Source organism: Cajanus cajan, chromosome 4 (genome assembly GCF_000230855.2).
Source record: "Cajanus cajan strain Asha chromosome 4, NIPB_CcT2T_4, whole genome shotgun sequence".
NCBI classification, from domain to species: Eukaryota; Viridiplantae; Streptophyta; class Magnoliopsida; order Fabales; family Fabaceae; genus Cajanus; species Cajanus cajan.
This window is the reverse complement of record NC_138520.1, coordinates 10,362,004-10,379,945: the sequence shown is the minus strand read 5'-3', so window position 1 is coordinate 10,379,945 and position 17,942 is coordinate 10,362,004. Positions and strand designations below refer to the sequence as shown.

General features: G+C 38.2%; 1 protein-coding gene across 5 annotated transcripts; it reads right to left on the bottom strand.

The window, feature by feature from the left end:
- Positions 1-854: 854 nt before the first annotated feature.
- LOC109813830 (uncharacterized) lies at positions 855-17,029 on the bottom strand. Of its 5 annotated transcripts, none has more exons than XM_083072209.1 (11): positions 16,921-17,029; positions 16,709-16,748; positions 16,206-16,453; positions 15,896-16,100; positions 15,362-15,452; positions 15,135-15,280; positions 14,364-14,607; positions 2,172-2,276; positions 1,899-2,081; positions 1,587-1,791; positions 855-1,475 (listed from the first exon to the last, which is right to left on the bottom strand). In XM_083072209.1, exons 3-11 carry the CDS (start codon positions 16,429-16,431, stop codon positions 976-978), a joined length of 1,905 nt encoding a protein of 634 aa, XP_082928335.1. In that variant the 5' UTR covers positions 16,432-16,453; positions 16,709-16,748; positions 16,921-17,029; the 3' UTR covers positions 855-975. The 5 variants fall into 5 exon arrangements, with proteins under 5 accessions (XP_082928335.1, XP_082928337.1, XP_082928336.1 ...); XM_083072211.1 differs by having other exon boundaries at positions 16,206-16,450; positions 16,921-16,969; XM_083072210.1 differs by having other exon boundaries at positions 16,709-16,775; positions 16,921-16,953.
- Positions 17,030-17,942: the final 913 nt, after the last annotated feature.

Below are 17,942 nucleotides of genomic sequence, written 5' to 3'. Positions count from 1 at the left end.
AATAAATTTGTTATATATATATATAATTATTCTAATAATATTTATTTTTTCTTATTAATATTTATATATCTTTTAATTGATTATAATACATGTTTTATATTATTTATCTCTTTTAATTAATACTCATTTTTTCTTATCAAGAGTGTATATTTTTTTAAAAAATTAATAATTATTATATTTTATCAAATTAAAAAAATCACATTTTAATTAAATTAATTAAATCTAAAAATAATTAATATTGGTAGATTTTACAAATATATATTTTCATATACACTTTTTTTTACATCTTTAGATCTAAATTATTCTAGTTGGAAAAAAAAGTATTTTGTGTCATAATATATTTGATATTGAAGGGCTGAGTGAGAAGATAATTGTAGCAGAGAAAAAAATATTGAAATTTGAGACTTTCATATTAAGTAATTTATAAATTAATAGAAGTAGTTATTTTTTATATAGAGAGTGAGAATGTGTTGACAGATGCCACGTTCGGTTCTGACTTTTGACAGAAAGCAATACAATTGATTTTTTTACTTTTCATGATCCCAAAAGTATTTCACTTTACATTTTAGTTTAACTTACTTACCAGTCAACCACAAACATAATAAATTCTCTATACATAAAATGCTATATGAGAAATGATACTTTCATAATTATTAGATAAAGAATTAATGATGTAATGATACTCAAATATTATTATTCACTTAATAATTAATTAAAATTAAATAATATATAATTTGATTTAAAATTTTATTTATCAATAATAAAAATTCATGAAAGAAATTTAACCTCTAATATCAAAAATATTAAATTATAAATTTAATGATAACATACTAACAATTAAAATAATTTTACAGTGTCAACTAATAAATATCACTATGAATATAACTTTTCACTTTTTTATTATAAAAATAAACAACTTATTACAAATAATATTTTTTTTTATTAAATTATAGTATACACAGATGAAGCTGATAACTATGAGGAGTAAAAGCCCTTAGTTGTAGGTTTGGTAGAAAGGCCAAACCCATATGGAAACAGGGGATCATAGTGAGGATCTCCAAAATTCATTGGAAGTTGATCAACAGTTTTGAACCATGTCCTTGGAAGCTTTCCTGTGAAACCAAAATCACCATATAAAACATCAGCTACACCTTGGCCTTCACTACCTGGGAGCCAAGCAGCAACAAGTGCATCTATTAAACCAACATATGGTTCAATAACTACAGGACGACCAGAAACAATGATGACCACACATTCTATTGCTCCACACACATTTTTTATGGTCTCAGGACCATGGTCTGGGATTGTCAAGTTCATGTTGTCACCATGCATTTCAGCATAAGGATGCTCTCCTACTACAACTATGGCATAGGAAAATCCATTTGATTTAACAAATTCTACATCAGGGTTCTCCTTGTAGACAACTGTGGTTTCAGGATCAACAGTGTTTTTCACAGCACTGAGAATTGTAGTCCCTGGTCATACAAAGGTTCACAAGAACAATCAGAAACAAGAGTTGCAATATACAATTGATAATTATAGAGATATGATTAAAAAGAATAATATATAATTTTATATATCTTTACCTTTGAGAAGATTGTTCCCACTGACTCCTTGCCATTCTATGGTCCAGCCACCACACTGATATCCTAGATTATCTGCATGGCTTCCAGCCACAAGTATTTTTGGAACCTTTTTTGGAAGAGGCAATAAAGGCTTGTCAGCAGATTCACCATTTTTTAGAAGGACCATTGATTTTCTTACTGCTTCCCTAGCCAAATTTCTGTGCTCCTGTTAAGAATTTTGGTAAACATTGAAGAGTTACAAGGTGATTCCTATATCTATTTGTGAACTTAGGGAATTTAAAGGAAATACTTGAGGAAAACAAAATAGCTAACCTGGATTCCCAAATATCTGACCAAACTGTAATCAGCAAAAGGGTTCTCAAAAATACCCATCATGAATTTAACCCACAAAATTCTTCTCACTGCGTCATCAATTCGACTCATGGGAATGTACTTCTTTTTCACCAACATGGTTAGATCATCTATGAATTCTACGTAAAGCTTTGGAACCATGAACTGCAAAACCAAGCAAAGTGTGTAACAATATTAAATGTGCCCTTAGTGGAATTATATTACATCGATTCAGCTACTTTTGGACTAAATTACCATGTCAATGCCAGCAGAAACTCCGGCTTCAATTGAATAAGTGATGTTTGCATGAGGTGGGGAGGTGATCCTATCAATACCCTCAAAATCTGAAATAACAAAGCCCTGGCGTCATCCAAGAAAAGGTAAGGAGTTATTTAAAATTATGTTCATAGGATGATAAACAGGCTTCAATCTATGTTCTGTAGAAAAAATAAGAGAGACGAGGTAATACTAATGTTGTGGGTGAACGTAGCAACTCACTGTATTTTTTTTATTGAATAAGAGATGGCCTTTAAATAGCCATTTTACAACGTATTGAACTAACAAGAAGATAATAAAATATTTTATCAAATCAAAACTTATCAAAAAACTATCTTATCTAATCTGAAACAAAATAACTCAAAAGATAAATCAAATAATTCCAGATAACTTAAATCGGATATCTCGGATATCTCGGAATCTCTAGAAATTTAAGATTTTCCAACAAAACTCCCCCATAATCTTAAATTTTTTTTTTCGATGCCTCTTCCACCAGAGCGCGATACTCCTCCGCGTACCATGGCCCCGCGAGCCACGCGACGTCTGTTGGATAATCTTAAATTTCTAGAGATATCCGAGATATCCGAGATATCCGAGATATTCGAGATATCCAAGATATCCGGGATATCCGATTTAGTTATCTGGAATTATTTGATTTTGAGTTATTTTGTTTCAGATTAGATAAGATAGTTTTTTGGTAAGTTTTGATTTGATAAGATATTTTATTATCTTCTTGTTAATTCAGTACGTTGTACAATGGCTATTTAAAGGTCATCTCTTATTCAATAAAAATCACAGTGAGTTGCTACGATCACCCACAATTTTAGTGTTACTCGTCTCTCTTAGTTTTTCTACAAATTGGTATCAGAGCTATATGCTCTGAGTGCCGAGTGTGAGAGGAAAACAGTGTGCGCCTGTGAAGGGGGAAGAAAGAAGAAAGAGAGAGTAATGGCAAAGGTTGTGAATGGAATGACCGTACCACAACTGTCAAAGAAAACCAATTATGATAATTGGTGTTTACAAATGAAGACCCTGTTGGGTTCCCAAAGTCTATGGGACATAGTGGAGAAGGGGTTCCAAGAACCCGAGGAGGACGAAGACCAATCTGTGGCTCAGATTGCCGCATTGGAAAAGACACGAGTGAAGGACAAATCGGCTTTGTATTTTTTGTACAATGCCGTGGATGAGTCAGGTTTCGAGAAGATTGCAAACGCTGCATCTTCAAAGGAAGCATGGAAGATCTTAGAGGTTGCGCACAGAGGTAACCACCGTGTCAGACAGATTCGACTTCAAACTCTCCGAGGAGAGTTTGAGAGTTTGAAGATGGAGGATAAGGAACAAGTATCCGAGTACATAACTCGGGTGGAGAAGGTGGCTAACCAACTAGGAAGGAATGGGGAGCCAATGCCAGCAAGTAGAATTGTGGAGAAAATCTTGAGATCATTAACAGATGATTTCGAGAGTATTGCATGCGTAATTGAGGAGTCAAAGGACTTGTCAGTTCTCTCAGTGGAAGAGCTCGCTGGGTCACTCGAAGCCCACGAACAAAGGAGGAAGATGAAGAATACTCTTGATCAAGCATTACAGGCGCAACTTGATTTGAATGAAACTCGGAACACTCAGGGCCGAAGATCAGGAGGACAAGGACGAGGTGATCATGGAGGACGAGGCAAAGGACGAGGTGATCATGGAGGTGATCAAGGACGAGGTCGAGGACGAGGTGACCATGGAGGTGGACAAGGACGAGGTGATCGTAGCCAAGGAAGTCAGCCAAGGTCCGAGGTGGAATGTTATAAGTGTGGCAAACTCGGCCACTATGCAAAGGAATGCAGATCGGCAAATTGCTACAACTGTGGCAAATACGGTCACATAGCAAAGTATTGTCGAGCTAAAAGCCGAAGTGAAGAAAAAGGGAAGAATCTTCTCACAGAAGAAGAGGACGAGGAAGCAGGAATTTTGATGATGACGCAGAGCTCGGAGACCAAGCTACGTCCGAGTTGTGCCTCCGAGGTCCAGCTAAACTTGAGTTGCGTCGAGAGATCAACAATTGAGCCTCCAAGCTCAAATGAGAAGTCAGAAGCCGAGCTTGATTCGAGTTGCCTAAACAACTCGATCTGGTATTTGGACACTGGAGCGAGCAATCATATGTGTGGAGAAGAAAGTTTCTTCAATGAACTCATCAAGGTAAAGGCTGGATTCGTGTCATTTGGGGATGATTCCAAGGTGGCGGTAAAAGGGCGTGGAACCATCAAGTTTATACAGAAGGATGGACGAGTTGGAGAAATAAGGAATGCCTACTACGTTCCCGAACTTAAGAGCAACATCTTAAGCATGGGGCAGATGATGGAGAAAGGAAACTCGGTTCTGATGAAGGATCGAGTGCTTTATTTGAAGGACAAGCATGATCGTTTAATAGCCCGAGTGGAGATGAAAAAGAATCGGATGTATAAACTGGAGATGAACATCATTCAAAATAAGTGCTTAAAGCTAGACGTGAAGGATGAAGCAATGATGAGGCATTCTCGTTTTGGGCATTTAAACATTGGAGGCTTGGCCGAGCTATCAAGGAAGGAGTTGGTACTCGGACTACGTGGTGTTGAGTTTGACAAGAAGTTTTGTGAAGCGTGTGTACTTGGAAAGCATACAAGGACAAGTTTTCCGAGCTCGTCCGAGCACAAAGCGAAGGAGCAACTTGGGCTGATACACACTGACTTGTGTGGACCAATCTCTCCAGCATCTTTCAGTGGTAAGAAATATTTCATCTCTTTCATAGATGATTTCTCTCGAAAGACCTGGGTATATTTTTTGCAAGAAAAATCAAAGGCATTTGAAGCTTTTAAGAAGTTTAAAGTCATGGTGGAGAAAGAGACTAACAAGCAAATTAAAGCTTTGAGGTCGGACAGAGGTGGAGAATTCACATCGGCAGAGTTTATGGAATACTGTGAAGAGCAAGGTATAAAGCGTCTTCTCACAGCTCCATATTCACCACAACAAAATGGAGTAGTGTTAAGTCTCAATTTTACCTCTTTTTGGATGAGACTTATTGAACAAATTCCACTCATCCTTTGAACCATTGCAATATAATTGTTCTCTTTTTGGTTCATTTTGTGTGCAGATATAACTAACCCAAATTCATCTAACAATACCTTAATCCACCTCAATTTTTGTGCAGGTATTGAGGAAGAGTGGAGAGTTGAAGACTCTTAGGATTGGAAATCTAAGAAGCTAAGGAGCAGAGAAGAGGTTCTGCGCCGGGCGCAAGGTGATCCGCGCCAGGCGAGCAAAACAGAGTATCTCACCTCTGGGAGCCATTGCGCCGGGCGTAATGTGAATTGCGCCGGGCTTGTCCTAAGGCAGAGAGTATCTGGAAGGCCCCGCGCCGGGCGCGAAGACTTATGCGCCGGGCGCGAAACCCTAATCTGACTCCCCAAGCTCGTATTTGAAGCCATTTTCGGGGGAGAAACCCCCATTCTCACATTGGGCGCCTCCAGGAGCTGCGGAAGGGATTCCCAGGGCTTGGGATCGTCCGTGTGCGGATCTTTCCTTCGGTTCTTCACTTCCTCTTCCATCTCTATTTTGTATTTGCCCTCTTTGTTGAGTGGTTTCACCCATTTTGTGGGGTTAGATGTAACCAACGTACTCTATTGTAATCTTTACGGTTTTAATGATATATATACATGTTGTTTTATTCTTTGTTGTGTTTGTTTCTATTCTTAATGCTTGCTTTGGATTGATCACCCTTTGCATGATTTAAGGTTCCATGGGTATTGGAAAATAACCTTTGAAACTAGTTCTGAAACATATGCCTAGTGGTGATTGTATCTAGGGATAGAGCTTGACCCATTAGTAGTCTTAAACCCTGGCCCGTAATGCGGGTGTAGATATTGGGTACTCAAGGGATTGATATTCAATATCTGCATCTAGGCTCTTTCTCTAAGGGATTAGGTTTGAGTAAACTCTTGGGTTGACTAAGCAATGAATTCAACAAGAGATTAAGGATACATTAGTGTTACGTTTGGTGAAATCTGACCCCCACAACCTCACAATACCACAATACCATTCCTTACCTTTTCCACTCACAAAACAATATTTATTTACAGCTTTCATTCCAATAGTCACAACTTTGAATTCACTGCACAAACTATGAAATTGGAATTATTCTTTAGTCACGAATAGTTAATAAATGCTTATATTACCTTCTAATCCCTGTGGATACGATATTTTTACTACTTGAACGGCCGGTATACTTGCCGTGTTTGAGACCGTTGATAGAATTAAACGAATTTACAAATATTAACAAAAGCACTTCAACGGAAATATCAACAAGTTTTTGGCGCCGTTGCCGGGGATTAGAATGGCAATTTAGTATTTATAGCTATTTGTGATTTAATCCTTTACTGTTTTTGTTATTCTTTGTTAGCAATGAATTGTTGGAGCTAACCTGTGTACTCTAGTCTTCAGCTTTCTCTTGTATGCAAGGTACTGCTCAAATTGGATTCACCAATCCTTCTGAGTCATTGTTGAGCAATCATGAGATTGCACACAGGGCAAAAAGGAACAAGAGCAACAAGAGGAGAAGGAGAATCAGAGCACTTCAAGTTGGTCACCGTCAGGCTCGGGACAGTAAACAAGCGCTTCCTGGGAGGCAACCCAGAGATCTGACTTTGTTTATGTGTTTGTCCTTTCATTCTGTTGTAGATTTTAGTGTTAATGTTTGTTATGCATGATTGTTTTGTGTTGTGTTTTGTGTTATATGTTTTGTGGTATATGTTGTTTGTGTTATGTGTTAGTTGTTAGAATCATGTTTGAATGGGTAAATATAGGGTACATTTTGTTTGGAATGTGAGGAATGAGGCAATTCTGTGTCTAGGTGGAAATAAGGCCTGATCCTAATTTAAAACCTGGGCAAATTGACCTTTTAAAGTGACTACGCGCCGGGCGTGACTCTTTTGCGCCCGGCCTAGTACTCAATTTTTGGTCTCTGGAACCACCACGCCGGGCGCGTTTAATGCATGCCCGGCGCGATATCAGATTTTGGACCTCGTTGAGTTTTACTGATATGAAGCCCGGCGCATCTGTTTTGCACCCGGCGCAAAAGCATTCCTGATACCTTGTATTTAACTATTTTTCATTCATGTTTCTTTGTATTCTGTTTGTGTTGCATTGTCTTAGTCCATTTCTATGTACATGCATTTTGTGCTTAATTTTGGTCTAAGGATATTCTCCATTGTGTTATAGTCGCTTGGTCATCACTATGTATACATTTTTGTGCTCACCATTCTTTTTCATGCTTATACTCCGCGACCACTCTTGGTTTCTAGGACTTTCAGGCATATACTGGTTGGCCTGGGGACCAGGCTCCTAAGTTTGGGGGAGTGGAGCTGCTGATGCAGACGGAGCCGTTGATGGTGGAGCAGCCCCTAAAGATGATGATGACCAGACCCCATAGATGGAAGCAGATGGAGTTCACCTTAGTTTGCCTTTGTTTCTTGCAATTTATTTTTCTGTCTTTTATTTTCAGTATTTTAACTATTTTTATATCTATCTCTTTTGGTGATTACTCTGTTGGTTCTTTTTGTGAATAGTCTGCCTTAGCATGATTTTTAATCTTGTTGATACTTGTTTTGCTTGTGGTCGATTCTGGATTATAGTTTGCTTGATGTTTATGGTGTGTGTACCTTAGACATTTTCAAGTCACATTAGATCTTTAGTTCATGACTAGTTGCATACGGGTTTCAATGTTGATCATAGAACTGAGCTGAGTTTGATAGTTTGTGGATGCATAGCCGGGTAAGGTTTGAGCCTAAATACCTATGAGTGAACTACGCTTAGGTTGCATGATAGACTTTGCTTGAGTTTCCCTGGTGGTTTGCTTATGTTGTGCACTTATATGATCAAGGCATTTATATTTCCATATTTTGTAACCATCTAAGCCAAAAAGCCATCTTCACTCTTCACTTGACCCATACCTTCCTAAGCCTAAACACCACACCTTCCACTTGTCCCAAACCATGGAAAATTAACCATAACCTTTGCCTTGGTTAAGAGAGCAAAATGATGACATCAAATAAGTTTGGGAGAGTTGAAGAATGAGGAAATTTGGGAAGAAGAAAGTATGTGGTCAGCCATTACAAAAAAAAAAAAAACAAAAAAAAAAAACAAAAAAAAAAACAAAAAAAAAAAAAAAACAAAAACAAAAAGCAAAACAAAAACAATAAGGCTAATGGCTTGGATCCGGTTAGGGGCATGTGCCAAATTGTTGTAATGGGGTATGGAGAGGGACATCATTGTAAAATCTTATTTGCTCTCTTAAGCTATAGCACCTTCAATCCTTGAAAAACCATAAAACTGCTACCGCTTGACCCTACTTGACCCAGATTGCCCTAATAAAGACCTTGTGATAAGTGTTTAGGGTTTAGGGTTTAGGGTTTAGTGACCCATTTAATGCATCTAGTAATGCATTAAATGTATTTCACCAAGTTATACTTTTATTTAATAAAACAAATTACTTTTTTTATTAGCTAAAAGAAATGTATTAAGGAGGCACTAGGGATGTGTTAAGTCTCAATTTTACCTCTTTTTGGATGAGACTTATTGAACAAATTCCACTCATCCTTTGAACCATTGCAATATAATTGTTCTCTTTTTGGTTCATTTTGTGTGCAGATATAACTAACCCAAATTCATCTAACAATACCTTAATCCACCTCATTTTTTGTGCAGGTATTGAGGAAGAGTGGAAAGTTGAAGACTCTTAGGATTGGAAATCTAAGAAGCTAAGGAGCAGAGAAGAGGTTCTGCGCCGGGCGCAAGGTGATCCGCGCCAGGCGAGCAAAACAGAGTATCTCACCTCTGGGAGCCATTGCGCCGGGCGTAATGTGAATTGCGCCGGGCTTGTCCTAAGGCAGAGAGTATCTGGAAGGCCCCGAGCCGGGCGCGAAGACTTATGCGCCGGGCGCGAAACCCTAATCTGACTCCCCAAGCTCGTATTTGAAGCCATTTTCGGGGGAGAAACCCCCATTCTCACATTGGGCGCCTCCAAGAGCTGCGGAAGGGATTCCCAGGGCTTGGGATCGTCCGTGTGCGGATCTTTCCTTCGGTTCTTCACTTCCTCTTCCATCTCTATTTTGTATTTGCCCTCTTTGTTGAGTGGTTTCACCCATTTTGTGGGGTTAGATGTAACCAACGTACTCTATTGTAATCTTTACGGTTTTAATGATATATATACATGTTGTTTTATTCTTTGTTGTGTTTGTTTCTATTCTTAATGCTTGCTTTGGATTGATCACCCTTTGCATGATTTAAGGTTCCATGGGTATTGGAAAATAACCTTTGAAACTAGTTCTGAAACATATGCCTAGTGGTGATTGTATCTAGGGATAGAGCTTGACCCATTAGTAGTCTTAAACCCTGGCCCGTAATGCGGGTGTAGATATTGGGTACTCAAGGGATTGATATTCAATATCTGCATCTAGGCTCTTTCTCTAAGGGATTAGGTTTGAGTAAACTCTTGGGTTGACTAAGCAATGAATTCAACAAGAGATTAAGGATACATTAGTGTTACGTTTGGTGAAATATGACCCCCACAACCTCAATTTAGTAATGCATTAAATGAAAGAAAGAATCGTACTATTCTTGAAATGGTCCGAACCATGCTTAAAGGGAAGAATATGCCTGAGAAGTTTTGGGCAGAGGCAGTACAGTGTGCTATATATATACAGAACAGGTGCCCACATTCAAAATTGGATGATGTGACACCTCAAGAAGCATGGAGTGGACAAAAACCGAGTATACGTCACTTCAAGATCTTTGGAAGCCTTGCTTACGGTCATGTTCCAGCTCAGCTCAGAACGAAGCTTGATGATAGGAGCAAGAAGTACATTTTGATCGGGTATGATGAAAAGGCAAAAGCCTACAAATTGTATAACCCTGTTACAGGTAAAATTCTGGTAAGCCGAGATGTCCAAGTAGATGAGGAAAGTGAGTGGAGTTGGAGTAACTCGGAAACGACCTCGGGGAGCTCGAACTCTGAAAGGGAGAACTCGGAGATAATAGGGAGAAGCTCGGATAGGACCAATGAGCATTCCGAGGAAGATGATGAACCTGAGCAACTTAGAACTCGGAGCTTGCAAGACATCTACAACTCCACTGACGAGTTACATGTAGTATGTCTATTGACAAGAACAGAAGACATAAAATCTGAAGAGGTGGTACTTGATGAAAGATGGAAGAAAGCAACGGATGAGGAGATCGGATCAATTGAGAAGAGTGAGATGGGAAGTAAAGCTGAGCTAGTTGAGGAGTTTAAAGAAGTGAAGAGGGAGTTTGTGATGACCGATTTGGACATCATGAAGTACTTTCTGGGTTTAAAGGTGGACCAAAGAGCAACGGGTATTTTTGTGTCCCAAAAGAGGCATCGACCACCTCGACGCAGGGGGTGCTGGACGTTGCATGGCTCGCGGGGCCATGGTACACAGAGGAGTATCGCGCTCTGGTGGAAGAAGCATCGAAATGAAAGAAGAAGGAGAAATTTAAGATTATGGGGGAGTTTTGTTGGATAATCTTAAATTTCTAGAGATATCCGAGATATCCGAGATATCCGAGATATTCGAGATATCCAAGATATCCGGGATATCCGATTTAGTTATCTGGAATTATTTGATTTTGAGTTATTTTGTTTCAGATTAGATAAGATAGTTTTTTGGTAAGTTTTGATTTGATAAGATATTTTATTATCTTCTTGTTAATTCAGTACGTTGTACAATGGCTATTTAAAGGTCATCTCTTATTCAATAAAAATCACAGTGAGTTGCTACGATCACCCACAATTTTAGTGTTACTCGTCTCTCTTAGTTTTTCTACAACGTCCAGCACCCCCGGCGCCGCGGTGGCCGATGCCTCTTTTAGGACACAAAAATACCTGTTGTTCTTTGGTCCACCTCTAAACCCAGAAAGTACTTCATGATGCCCAAATCGGTCATCTCAAACTCCCTCTTCATCACTTCTTTAAACTCCTCAACTAGCTTAGCTTTGCTTCCCATCTCACTCTTCTCAATTGATCTGATCTCCTCATCCATTTCTTTCTTCCATCTCTCATTAAGTACCGCCTCTTCAAATTTTATGTCTTCTGTTCCTGTCAATAGACATACTACATGTAACTCGTCAGTGGAGTTGTAGATGTCTTGCAAGCTCCGAGTTCTAAGCTGCTCAGGTTCCTCATCTTCCTCGGAATGCTCATTGGTCCTATCCGAGCTTCTCCCTATTATCTCCGAGCTCTCCCTCTCAGAGTTCGAGCTCCCCGAAGTCTCTTCGGAGTTACTCCAGCTCCACTCGCTTTCCTCATCTACCTGGACATCTTGGCTTACCAGAATTTTTCCTGTAACAGGGTTGTACAATTTGTAGGCTTTTACCTTTTCATCATACCCGATCAAGATATATTTTTTGCTCCTATCATCAAGCTTCGTTCTGAGCTGAGCTGGAACATGACCATAAGCAAGGCTTCCGAAGATCTTGAAGTGATGTATACTCGATTTTTGTCCACTCCATGCTTCTTGAGGTGTCACATCATCCAATTTTGAATGTGGGCACCTGTTCTGTATATATATAGCACACTGCACTGCCTCTGCCCAAAACTTCTCTGGCATATCCTTCCCTTTAAGCATAGCTCGGACCATATCAAGAATAGTCCGATTCTTTCTTTCAGCTACTCCATTTTGTTGTGGTGAATATGGAGCTGTGAGAAAACGTTTTATACCTTGCTCTTCACAGTATTCCATAAACTCTGCCGATGTGAATTCTCCACCTCTGTCCGACCTCAAAGCTTTAATTTGCTTGTTAGTATCTTTCTCCACCATGACTTTAAACTTTTTAAAAGCTTCAAATGCCTTTGATTTTTCTTGCAAGAAATATACCCAGGTCTTTCGAGAGAAATCATCTATGAAAGAGATGAAATATTTCTTACCACTGAAGGATGCAGGAGAGATTGGTCCACACAAGTCAGTGTGTATCAGGCCAAGTTGCTCCTTTACTTTGTACTCGGACGAGTTCGGAAAACTTGTTCTTGTATGCTTTCCAAGTACACATGCTTCACAAAACTTCTTGTCAAACTCAACACCACGTAGTCCATGCACCAACTCCTTCCTTGATAGTTCGGCCAAACCTCCAAAGTTCAAATGCCCAAAACGAAAATGCCACATCATGGCTTCATCCTTCACGTCCAGCTTCAAGCACTTATTTTGAAGGATGTTCAGTTCCAGTTTATACATCCGATTCTTTTTCATCTCTACTTGGGCTATTAAACGATCATGCTTGTCTTTCAAATAAAGCACTCGATCCTTCATCAGAACCGAGTTGCCTTTCTCCATCATCAGCCCCATGCTTAAGATGTTGCTCTTAAGTTCGGGAACGTAGTAGACATTTCTTATTTCTCCAACTCGTCCATCCTTCTGCATAAACTTGATGGTTCCATGCCCTTTTACCGCAACCTTGGAATCATCTCCAAATGACACGAATCCAGCCTTCACCTTGATGAGTTCGTTGAAGAAACTCTCTTCTCTACACATATGATTGCTCGCCCCAGTGTCCAAATACCAGACCGAGTTGTTTAAGCAACTCGAATCAAGCTCGGCTTCTGACTTCTCATCTGAGCTTGGAAGCTCAACTACTGATCTCTCCACGCAACTCAAGTTTAGCTCATCCTCGGAGGCACAACTCGGACGTAGCTTGGTCTCCGAGCTCTGCGTCATCATCAAAATTCCTGCTTCCTCGTCCTCTTCTTCTGTGAGAAGATTCTTCTCTTTCTCTTCACTTCGGCTTTTAGCTCGGCAATACTTTGCTATGTGACCGTATTTGCCACAGTTGTAGCAATTTGCCGATCTGCATTCCTTTGCGTAGTGGCCAAGTTTTCCACACTTATAACATTCCACCTCGGACCTCGGCTGACTTCCTTGGCTACGATCACCTCGTCCTTGTCCACCTCCATGATCACCTCGTCCTCTACCTCGTCCTTGATCACCTCCATGATCACCTCGTCCTTTGCCTCGTCCTCCATGATCACCTCGTCCTTTGCCTCCTAATGTTCGGCCCTGGGTGTTCCGAGTTTCATTCAAATTAAGTTGCGCCTGTAATGCTTGATCAAGTGTATTCTTCATCTTCCTCCTCCTTTGTTCGTGGGCTTCGAGCGACCCAACGAGCTCTTCCACTGAGAGGACTGACAAGTCCTTTGATTCCTCAATTACGCATGCGATACTCTCGAAATCATCTGTTAATGATCTCAAGATTTTCTCCACAATTCTACTTGCTGGCATTGACTCCCCATTCCTTCCGAGTTGGTTAGCCACCTTCTCCACCCGAGTTATGTACTCGGATACTTGTTCCTTATCCTCCATCTTCAAACACTCAAACTCTCCTCTGAGAGTTTGAAGTCGGATCTGTCTGACACGGTGGTTACCTCTGTGCGCAACCTCCAAGATCTTCCATGCTTCCTTTGAAGATGCAGTGTTTGCAATCTTCTCGAAGCCTGACTCATTGTACAAAAAATACAAAGCCGATTTGTCCTTTACTCGTGTCTTTTCCAATGCGGCAATCTGAGCCACAAATTGGTCTTCGTCCTCCTCGGGTTCTTGAAACCCCTTCTCCACTATATCCCATAGACTTTGGGAACCCAACAGGGTCTTCATCTGTAAACACCAATTATCATAATTGGTTTTCTTTGACAGTTGTGGTACGGTCATTCCATTAACAACCTTCGCCATTACTCTCTCTTTCTTCTTTCCTCCCCTTCACAGGCGCACACTATTTTCCTCTCACACTCGGCACTCAGAGCATAAAGCTCTGATACCAATTTGTAGAAAAAATAAGAGAGACGAGGTAATACTAATGTTGTGGGTGAACGTAGCAACTCACTGTATTTTTTTTATTGAATAAGAGATGGCCTTTAAATAGTCATTTTACAACGTATTGAACTAACAAGAAGATAATAAAATATCTTATCAAATCAAAACTTATCAAAAAACTATCTTATCTAATCTGAAACAAAATAACTCAAAAGATAAATCAAATAATTCCAGATAACTTAAATCGGATATCTCGGATATCTCAGATATCTCGGATATCTCGGAATCTCTAGAAATTTAAGATTTTCCAACATATTCAACAAACAAATTATTTTACCTTGAAATGGAGAGTATTCTTGAGGAAGCCAGTAATAAGGTCATGGTTAGCATGCATTTTTACTCCATTCCAACTGGAATAAGAGACCATAATGGTGGCCACACCCTTGCTGATTGAACTGAAGTAACCTGGCATGTGAATTCTCATCAATCCATCTCTATCTATAACAGTGTTGTTCTCATCAATCCCATTGATTGTTCCACCATCACCCACGTAATGCTTAGCACAAGCTAGAACTTTTTCTCTGTCCAACAATACATGAGTACTTCAGAAACCAAATACTAACTGAACCAAAATCAAAAGCATAATTTAACATAGAAATTCTTTAGCATGGAATAGTCTAACCTAAGCAGCATATTGCTCTAGGTACAGAGTCTCTCATCTATGCTTTAGGGAACAAATTATCTATTCCCTTTTAACCATTTGATCTATTTCATCCTAGTGGCTTGTGTAAAAATAAGGAATGATACAAATATAAATAAAAGGGTTGGAAAACACAACCAAATTTACATATTCCTGTTCTGAAGCATAGCAACTTGCTTCTAAAGGTTGAAGTTCCATGTTAGAACAGGTACAGGATTAGGATGTGGAAAAAACTTGTGAATTAAGAACAAAACCATTGACTAAAGGAATAACACTATAACAGTTTCTTTGGACCTTTTAAAAATTCAGTAGAATAAAGAGCAAAACTATCAACTTCCAGGGTTTAACTAACTGATACTGGAAAAAAATCATCTTAAAATTAAATTATTTTGTTTTTAAAAGTCTTACTTCCCACTGATAAAAGGGACACTCTTTGGTAAATTATCGGGTATGTCCCCTTGCAATCCTGGTATGATTTCAGTCATAGCTTGAACTAGTTTAGGATCTTCACTGTAGCTTTCATAACACCGACCCCATCTTGGATCTCTACAGACCTACAAAGAGTATAACCCTGTGATTAAAGATCTCCATAAGTTGAGAACATAAAAAGTGGGTTGTAAATTGCAATTACTTACTGCTATGCAAGGTGCATAAACATATTGGATTCCTGTTGCTCTAACTTCAAGAGCAGTTGCAGCTCCAATTCTCTTAACTAGTTCAGGGTCCCTAACCCACAAAAGAAAAATATCCTTTATTATCTTTTGTAACAAGAAATGTATTAATTAGAATAACAGTAGAATAATTTGTGCTAAGGTAAATTCCTAAATGATTTGCATACCCACACTGCCCATCTATTGCAAATTTTATGACAAATAGCATACCAGAGGAAAGCTTTTCTTGGGTACAAACCAGATAAAACAACCATACTCATTTTCTAGACTAGGTTGTGCATGTCTGACGCAAACCTATACATGTTTGAGTTGCTTTAGAATCTGTGGTACTGGTAACTAATGTCTAAATTGTTTCATCATCATGACTCAAATGGCGTTTATTTTTTTTACACTCACTCACATCTCTCACCTTTTCTCTGTTGCTATTTTCTTCTATTCCTTCCTTTCACCCACATTCCTTAAACGGGTAGGTGACAAACATGATTGATATCAATATACCTGGTAGCTCCAAGACCAATATTGTGAGGAAAAATAGTAGCTTTGTAAACAGTGTTGTGGCCATGAACGGCATCAATCCCATAAAACACCGGAATTCCAAGCCGGCTTGATAAAGCAACCTTCTGAAATTCATTCACCATGTTAATCCAGGTTTCAGCAGAAGCCTGTGGAACTGGAATACTCCCTCCCTCACTCATTACACTCCCTACTCAAAAGGGAAATAATTTCCATTATTGTCCAATTGAATGAATATACAATAGAGAAAAGTGAAAACAAAAAGGTCCAGTAAGGTCTTATGATTAGTGATTACCAATAAAGTACTTCTTAACCAAATCAGCAGATGCATACTTGCGTTCAATCTGCAACATTTGGCCAATTTTCTCCTCAAGGGTCATCCGGCTAACAAGATCCTCAACCCTGGTATCAATTGACTGTTTAGGGTCCTTGTACTTCATGTTCATGTGTTCTGCATCCAACAACCCTGCCCAGTTAACTAGTAGCCACAGCCCCACAAACAAGATGGAGATTTTAGCCATTTCCTGCAGACCCTTGTAACTACTGAAACAAATTCAACAGAATATGTATAAGTCATTGTTCATATATAGTAGGTCCATTTTGCAAATAATTCAGAACACAGAATCTCTAGCAGAGAATCTACGTGGGACACACTGTCCATCAATGCTACCAGAACCAGCAATGGATTACTTTGAGACTCAATCAGAGGCTTACAGAACAAGCAATCAAATAATTTAAAATACCCTAAGATAACAGAGAAACATTATGACACTTATTTAAGGTGCATCATATTCATACCTTGAATTTATGTGGAAAGGGAAGCTTGCCTCGGATGTCACTGCATAAAATGAAGCAACACCCGTCACTGAAAATGGTGACATTTATTGTGAAAGCATAGGAAGATCATTACTACTAGTGTATAGATTAACAAATCCTTCAACAAATATTCCTCATAGGAATCTGTTAAAAAAAAAAGGCAGAAAAAGAGGGTGAATGCCAGCATGTGTTACCTGGAAGCAACAACTTTGTTATAAAAACACGCTAGTGTCAGCAAACACTTATAATATAACACAAGAAGTCCTTTCTATATTTATAGGGAAGTTCATGTGTTACTGTTGTTGTGGGTTTTACAGGTAAACTATATTTTACGAAAGATTAATAAAATATTAAACAATATTTTATTGTATTACTATTTAATAGTGTAGAAGTGGTTTTCACGTAAATCTTGATCTAATTCTTTTAAGTAAGATTTTATGTTAGAGTTTTGTGTATGAAAAAGGAAAGATCTCACTAAAAATATTCAATTATGATTTTTAGCACATGTTAATTCAACAAAAATTGATAAATATTTATACTAATAATATAATTACAAAATTTAATGGTTTAAAAAAGGAGAAGACTTTCCTGTGACGTAGTCGGATAAAACTTGTTATGGAAGAGAACTTACGTCGTCAATTCATTAATATAATATTGAGGTGTTTAAGGATAAATTTAGACATGTAAAGAATAGTATCTCTTTTGGGTAAGATTTCATACGACATCTCTGTTCTACCGTGTTAGAGCTTCCTACAAATAAGTTTTAAAAGTTTATATAATTTCATATTTCAAGTAATAGTCATAGATCGATGATGTAGTGTGCTAGACAATTAAAAACGATGTTAACTTAACCTTTCATTAAATACATAGCTATCAATAATCTGAGAAGGTGTCTGGGCACAAAAAATTTTAACTTCCAGGAATACGAATTTGAGAATATTAATTTTTTATATTTAGTTTATTATTTAAAAAGTAGCATTCGTAAAAATAAAAAATAAAAAAAAACCATTGTTTACTAGAATTTTTCTTATCTTATGTTTTCTATAAAAAATAAAATTTATGAAAATGTGAGAACTTATTTTCCTTTTCAAATTTTAAAAAATAAACCTACAATATAAATATCATGCTATCTTTTTTAACTTATTTATCGTAGTAGATTATTAAAGTTTATGAAATATTTGATTAATAAAAAAATATATAAAAAATATTTTTAAAA

Excerpts from the sequence above, each read along its gene's own strand:
- LOC109813830 (XM_083072209.1), bottom strand. The coding sequence starts at position 16,431 with ATGGCTAAAATCTCCATCTTGTTTGTGGGGCTGTGGCTACTAGTTAAC. Across the intron at positions 15,281-15,361 it reads TTTATGCACCTTGCATAGCA|GTCTGTAGAGATCCAAGATG; the intron begins GTAAGTAATTGC and ends TACTCTTTGTAG. Across the intron at positions 2,082-2,171 it reads TTTCTGCTGGCATTGACATG|TTCATGGTTCCAAAGCTTTA; the intron begins GTAATTTAGTCC and ends TTGGTTTTGCAG.